At 67.1% G+C, this 6,508-nt stretch overlaps 2 protein-coding genes across 2 annotated transcripts; one reads left to right on the forward strand and one right to left on the reverse strand.

Annotated features, from left to right (window-relative positions):
- Window positions 1-1,491: 1,491 nt before the first annotated feature.
- Window positions 1,492-3,785, forward strand: MNEG_12700 (hypothetical protein; the record flags this gene model as incomplete). The annotated part of the gene is made up of 5 exons (XM_014038827.1): window positions 1,492-1,591; window positions 1,787-2,180; window positions 2,432-2,753; window positions 2,929-3,221; window positions 3,470-3,785. The coding sequence occupies 5 exons, from the start codon at window positions 1,492-1,494 to the stop codon at window positions 3,783-3,785; spliced, it is 1,425 nt and encodes a 474-aa protein (XP_013894281.1).
- Window positions 3,786-5,550: 1,765 nt separating this feature from the next.
- Window positions 5,551-6,436, reverse strand: MNEG_12701 (hypothetical protein; the record flags this gene model as incomplete). Its single annotated transcript, XM_014038828.1, has 2 exons — window positions 5,551-5,933; window positions 6,164-6,436. Coding segments are annotated over 2 exons (656 nt in total), but the record flags the coding sequence as incomplete, so codon positions are not given.
- Window positions 6,437-6,508: the final 72 nt, after the last annotated feature.

A 6,508-nucleotide genomic window follows, 5' to 3' on the forward strand; every position in this document is an offset into this window, starting at 1 on the left:
GGCAAGGGGGGCTGCAGTTGAGCGTCGAGAGGCAAGGCGGAGGGGAGGGGTAGTCCAGGTGGGGTGGCATGGAGGCCTGGACGCGTTGATGATCGCGCAAGGCGAGGCTGGAGGCGTTGACGGGGGTGGCGGGGTGTGAAGGACTATATGCCCGTCTCACCCCGGCCCAGGTCTCTGACGGCAGCGGCGCGGGCCGCGGTGGCAAGGAGAAGGCCGACGTGCTGCCGCCCCTCATGCCTGGCCTCAAGGCCCGCCAGCAGTAGTGTGCTGCTGGGAGCATCCCCTGCAGCTGCATGCGGCATCAGGGATCCAGAGTTTTGCCGAGAGCGTCTGTGAGCAGTCATGATGACTCCTTTTTGAGGGAGTGTCTACGGCCCAGTTCGTTGTAATCCTCCAACAGTGCCCCTGTACACACAATGTGGCCAATGGGTGCCCCACAGAAACGCAGGACGGGAACAAGCAAACGCTGCAAATTGCGCTGCGCACCACCCTGCATTGCCTGTTGTCAGCAGGCAAGCATGCCTGGCTTGGCCCTTGTTTGCAGCTTTGTTGCGAAGCTGCCTCAACAGCTGGCTAGCTGATTGGAACGTAGAAGGTAGCAGGACAGGGACATGCCCCCTGCACGTGAGGGTGCCGCCATTGGCTGACCACCATGCTCCTGCATGAGAGATTGCCTGCTGTGCTTCGTGGTAGCAGCAGCAGCAGCAGCAGCAGCAGCAGCAGCAGCAGCAGCAGCAGCAGCAGCAGCAGCAGCAGCAGCAGCAGCAGCAGCAGCAGCAGCAGCAGCAGCAGGAGCGATGGAATTGACCCATGCTGTACCACAGTGTTTCAAGTTGCACCGGTAGGTTGAGCTGCGGGAAGCGCGTGCAAGACCGCAAGGCGGCGCATCTGCCGCCCGTGCGCCACCTTGCGCCTGCACACCTGCCGCCACGCCATGACAGAGGAACCAGTGCCGACAGCCACCACCACCCTGCAGAACAGGGTCGACATGGCGGGGCCTTGCCAGCTCCACCCTGAGTCGGACTGCCACGCCCCAGCTTAGTTGCGTCAGGGGCTCGACTGTGCCAGCAATGATGGGAGGGTTGGGGGCGGGTGTGCATGTCCAAGTAAACGTGTGTGACCGTGACACATGCGTGTGCTCATCCACACGCATGTTCGGTCAACATAGCAGGTCGGCTGTACCAGTCATTCTCTGCCTGCAGCACGCAGTCAGCTAGGTGGCAAAGTGCATATGCAGAGTCCGCAGGGGCCGGACGTTGACTTGCGCTGCCAACTCGCCGCAAACCCCAGCATGGTCCGGAAGGCAATCCGTCTTGGTAGAATGTCGTGTCTCGATGATCGAAAAATGCATACTGGTATATAACGCTTTATGAAGGAGAATACGGGACGCGGCACGTGTCAGATGGCCGCTAGCCCTGGCAGTGTGTGGTCAGCAGTTTTGATCAAGGACGTGTTCTAGACATCTGACTGCCTAGAGGCGAAGTCGCAGATATGGTGGCGGCGCCGCCTGGGGCAGCGGTGGCGCCGTCCGGCCGGACGTCTGCCTTTGCGTCATGCACCCTTGCGCTCGCCAAGGCCATCATCGGCGCAGGTGGCCCTTCTCATGATGCTCGCCTTACGCCCAGGACCACCCCGCAAGCGCACCGCGTAGTTGTGACGTCACCGCGCACCGCAGGCCCGTCGACCCCTTTGCGCACCTGACACCACGCTACTGCAGCGGCATGGTTCAGAGGGGAAGCTTATCGCTCCACCCGCCCGCTCCCGCGTCCCGAAACCCTCCCGCCAGGCATGGTCGCGATACCGCGCGCCTACCTGACCCTGGGCGCCGCCCTGGGCACCGCCATGCTGGCCCTGGTGGCGTTGCTGGTGCTGCACAGCAAGGCCCTCCTGGTGGACGGCGCGAGGCGCTACCGCGGCGCCACGACGTACCGCCGCCTCGTGCAGTCGGCGGTGGGGCCGCGCACCGGACTGCTGGCGCAGGTCTCGGTCATCCTGTTCTGCTTTGGTTTTGTGGTGGTCAACCTGGTTGTGCTCACCGATGTTGTGAGGGGCAACCCCCCGGCAGCATGCAACGGCCTCGTCTGCCTGCTGACCGGCGCCGTTAACGGACCGCTGGAGAGCCGCAGCCTGGTGCTCCTTGCCGTCGCGGGCGGCGCCGCCGCACCACTGCTGCTGCTCAGGTGCCGGGTGTCGGGTGTGCAAGTGATGTGTCGCGTGGCGGCGTGCGGGCGGTCATGATTGCGTGTGGCTGGTGCGCACGACAACCAGCAGCATCGCCCGGCCCCTGCACCGTCGAGGGGAACAATTCACACGGCTCATGCAGAGTTTTGGTTGCAGATGAGCCGTGCAGTCGGTGCTGAACTGCAAATCGTCAGGGCAGCTCGTCATCCACCTGCTCTGAACCCCGTGCAACCCCCCCTACCTCCGCCAGGTCAATCCAGCGCCTGACCTGGCTCAACTACGCCGGCATCGCGTCGTCCTTCAGCCTCGCCGCCCTGGCCGCTGCCCTGGGCGCGTCCGCTCTGGCCCGCGGCACCGCCCAGCCGCTGCCCTGGATGCCGCCGCACCTGGCGCCAGACGGGCCCACTGACGGCGGGGGTGACAACCGCACCCCCTGGCCCAGCAGCGGCGGCGGCATCGGCAGCCGCGGCGTGCGGGGTGGCGACGCAGCTGCGCGCCACCCCTTGGTGTCTCTTGTGGTGGACGCTGTCGGTGTCCTGGCGGTGGTGCTCACCAGCTTTGTGGCCCACCAGGTGCGGGGCTGTGGCGGGCTGCGCTGGCTGACACGCCGACTCGGTGGCAGCAATTTTCCGAGAACCTAGCGCTGCGTGTACCTGGCGCCCCCCCCCCTTCGTTTTTCAGGGCACCACTCATCCCAGCCCCTGAAAGCCTCACCCAGCACCTCCCGCGTCCACCCTGTCGCACCAGGCAGTGCACCCGGCCATGCCTCTCCTGGGCGCAAGCTACACCCCGGCGCGCATGCGACGCGTGTGCGCCGCCGCCCTGGCCATTGCCCTCGCAGTCTATCTCTGCTTTGCGGTGGGGGCGTGCCTGGCCTTTGGCCCGCATCTCCACGCCAACGCGCTCTCAAGCTTTAGCGTGGCGGCCATGGCGCCGCTGCTTGGCGGCGAGGGCGCGGCGCGCGGTGTGGCGGTGGCGCTGCTGGGCGGCTACTTTGTGACGGTGCTGAGCTCCCTGGTGCTGTTCGTGCACCCACTCAGGTGGGAGGGCCAATGGGAGCGTTTTGGCTCAGGCTAGGAGCTCCGCATGCTGCAAAGTCAGTCCTAATGTCTCACTGTCATTGTTGGCACCATGCGAGACGCCCAAGCGAGGCAACAGGTGCTGGCCCTGCATGCCGCTCGGGTGAAGGACAGAGGCGCCCCGGCGAGACGGCCTGGCCTCCATCCAGCATTCCCTGTCGCACCCACCCTCCCAGCGACACCCCCTGCCTGCGCACCCCACCCCCCAGGACCAGCTTGGCGGAGCTGGTGTGGGACAACAGTGGGGCAGAAGGCAGCGGCTTGGGCGCGGGACGCGGTACCTCGCGGGAAGCACGCTGCCACAGCGACGGCGGCGGCGGCGGCAACAGCAGCGACAGCGAAAGCGACAACAGTAGCGAGGACGGCAGCGGCGTGCGCGATGTGGCTGCGGAAAGGGAGTCGCGCCACTACCTGGCTCTGACGTATGGCATCCTGGTCTGTGCGACAGCAGCGGCCATCGCAATCCCGGGTGTGCACCTGGGGCGAGGGACCCTGGCGGGATTGCAGTGCATCTGCCGGGCCTGATTTGTTTGTGATCGTGGCCTCTTGGACAATGCAATACGCTGCCGGCGACCCTGTGGAGTGACTGCTCAGCTGGCTAGGTGGGGCGTCTGATGACCCTTGCTTCTACCCTAGCGCGCCCTCTATCAAACATGTCGCCATGACACCCACCCACTGCACCGCCGCCGCGGTCACCCCATGAGCAGACATTTGGGCTGCGCTGTCTGTGATCGGCAACGGCGCCGCGTCAGTGGAGGCCTTCCTGGTGCCGGGGCTGCTGGGCCTGGCGCTCAACAGGCGCACGGCCAAGCGGCGCGCGGCCCGCGCAGAGCGCACCGCGGGTTTCGCGGCGACCCTGTCTCAGCCCCTGCTGGCGGACGGCGTGGAGGAGGGGCGGACGCTACCCATGCAGCCAGTCACACCGACACCAGCAGCAGCAGCAGCAGCAGTTGCATCAACACCGGCAGGTGCAGTCTTGACGCCGGTTGGTGGCCACGGCAGCACCAGCTTCAACGGTGGCGGCTCCAGTAATGGCACGGGGCCGTCGTTGGGGGCGCTGGGGCGCGCACTGCGGCCCGGCCCCGGCTGCTCTCAGGGTGCGCTTCGCATTCGCCAGCGGCTGGGGAATGTCTGGCGGGCTTCCCTGGCGTGGCTGCTGTTGGCGCTGGGGTGCGGCCTGCTGCTCAACGGCGCAGTGCAGCAGCTCCTGGCGCTGGGCTTGATTGGCTGATCACGCTGCAAACTGACGTCATGCGAGGGACATCGCGGGTTGCTTTCATGAGCGCCCCTTACCCCCGTCCGTTGACCCCAACACTCTCCTCCTGAATGCGGCTGGGTTGAGAAAGCAAGTATTACGGTACGAGCAAAGATGCATATGCATTTCAAATCATAGTGCCACCTGGCTTGGGAGTGCTCAATTGTGAGGCGGTCAGGCGATGCGGCCGAGTGGCTCCAAACGGGCGCAACGCGGGGCAGCAGACGCCGGCCCCCACTGTTGCAGGCCTTGCAGCGCCTCACCCGCCGGTGTAGTAACAACGATGTCAATACGCAGGGTGCTGGCATGAGCAATGCGCTGCAATTCAAGGCGGTTGTGTAAGAAACCTTTGTGCACGGATGAGGAAGCCCAGGCGGGGGCCCCGGTTTATCCAATGTGTGTGGAAGCAGCCCAGACCACGGGGTACACCCTGCTGGTTTGGACGGGTTGGGCGGGAAGCAGGGGCTGCTACACCCGGCGCACGAACGTAGCCATCAAGTGCGGCACACTCCGAACAAGCGGGCCCCGCCGGCGGCCAAAGCCACCAGCCATCACACTCTAGCCCGGTGCAGCGGGCGCGTGGTGTTGGGTGGGCGCCTACGCACACTCCCCTCAATGGAAGGCGGCCTGCTGTCCTGGCCCTGACCCTGCCGGCCTGCACTCGATTTGTGCGGGTGGCGGCCCCTCATGGCCCGCGCCCCAACTGAGACTACCCTAGCCTAGAGCAGGGCGGGCACGCCCCGCTCCTTGGGCGGACAGCCACCGCATGACGCGGGGCAGCCCCCCTTCACACATGTGATGCGGGCTGTTGGGGCGCTTCGCTTCGCTCCTCCCACGCATTGAGGAGAAGATTTGTTGGGGCGCAGACGTTGCCACGCGCGTGGCTCGCCGGCAGCTACACGCGACTAGTGATGCAAGCAACCGCTGCCGCCGAAGCGATGGGAACGGCAGCAGCCAAAGGAGCCTGCTGTGCAAGCGAGGCCGTCGACGTGCGAACGCTCACGCTCCGCACCGTCAGGTGGGGCGCGCGCGCTCTCACAGGCCGCCGTTCGACTTGACCGACCCCTGCGGCGGCCCCAGGCGCGCGCTGCCGCTGCGCGCCATCTCCAGGTTGTTGGAGCCCCGCGCGGTGAGGCTCGCGGCCGTCTCGATCGGCGGCGGCGCCGCGTCGACGGCGGCCGCGCCGGGGGCCGGCATCACGCCAAACGCGCCGGCCTCCAGGTCGCGCGCCGCCCCGCGGCCCCAGCCCAGCCCGCGCTTGCCCGGCGCCGCGGCGGCGGCGGCGCCCGGTGGCACCCCTGGCCCCTGGTCCAGCGGGTCCTTGGTCCAGCCCGCGCGCCGGTGCTTGGTGCGGCGCGCCACCAGCAGGCCGACGACAGCCAGGATGGCCACGCCGGCCACGCTGCCCACCACGATGCCTTGAGGGGGGGGTGGGGTTTTGGCGGGGGTGGGTGAGGATTCGGCGTGAATGCGGGTGCCCCAGAGGGGGGGTGAGGAGGAGGGTGCCAGTGTCGCGTCGAGAGGGACCTCGGGAACTGGGGTGGGGAGTGAGATTCCATCAGGGTAACACCAAAACAAATGAGGCGTGTCAGGCTGAGTGCATCACCTGCAGTAAGCCACACCCCATGCGCGACCCACGGGTGCTCACCTGCGATCTTGCCGGCGTTGTTGCCGCCGCCCTGCGCGCCCGCCCCCTTCCTGGTCGCAGACGGGGGCGGCGGCGGCGCCGCGACGCGCGTGCGCGCGGCCGGGCCGGCAAACTTGCCGTCGAGCGCCGACAGGAGGGGCACGATGTCGCCGTTGCCTGCTGTGCAGTTGAAGTTGTAAGCCGCCAGGAGGGAGCGGTCGGAGGCGTTCAGGCCGCGTGTGGGGGCGGCCTCCGCGGCTGTGGGGCACGCCAGCTGGGCATCAGGGCCGTTGACTGGGGGAGAGGGTAGTTGTAGAGGGGTGGGGCGGTCCGGCAGAGGGGGTGGGGTGAGAGTCGGAGCTCAAG

Source organism: Monoraphidium neglectum (genome assembly GCF_000611645.1).
Source record: "Monoraphidium neglectum strain SAG 48.87 unplaced genomic scaffold scaffold03386, whole genome shotgun sequence".
Taxonomy (NCBI): domain Eukaryota; kingdom Viridiplantae; phylum Chlorophyta; class Chlorophyceae; order Sphaeropleales; family Selenastraceae; genus Monoraphidium; species Monoraphidium neglectum.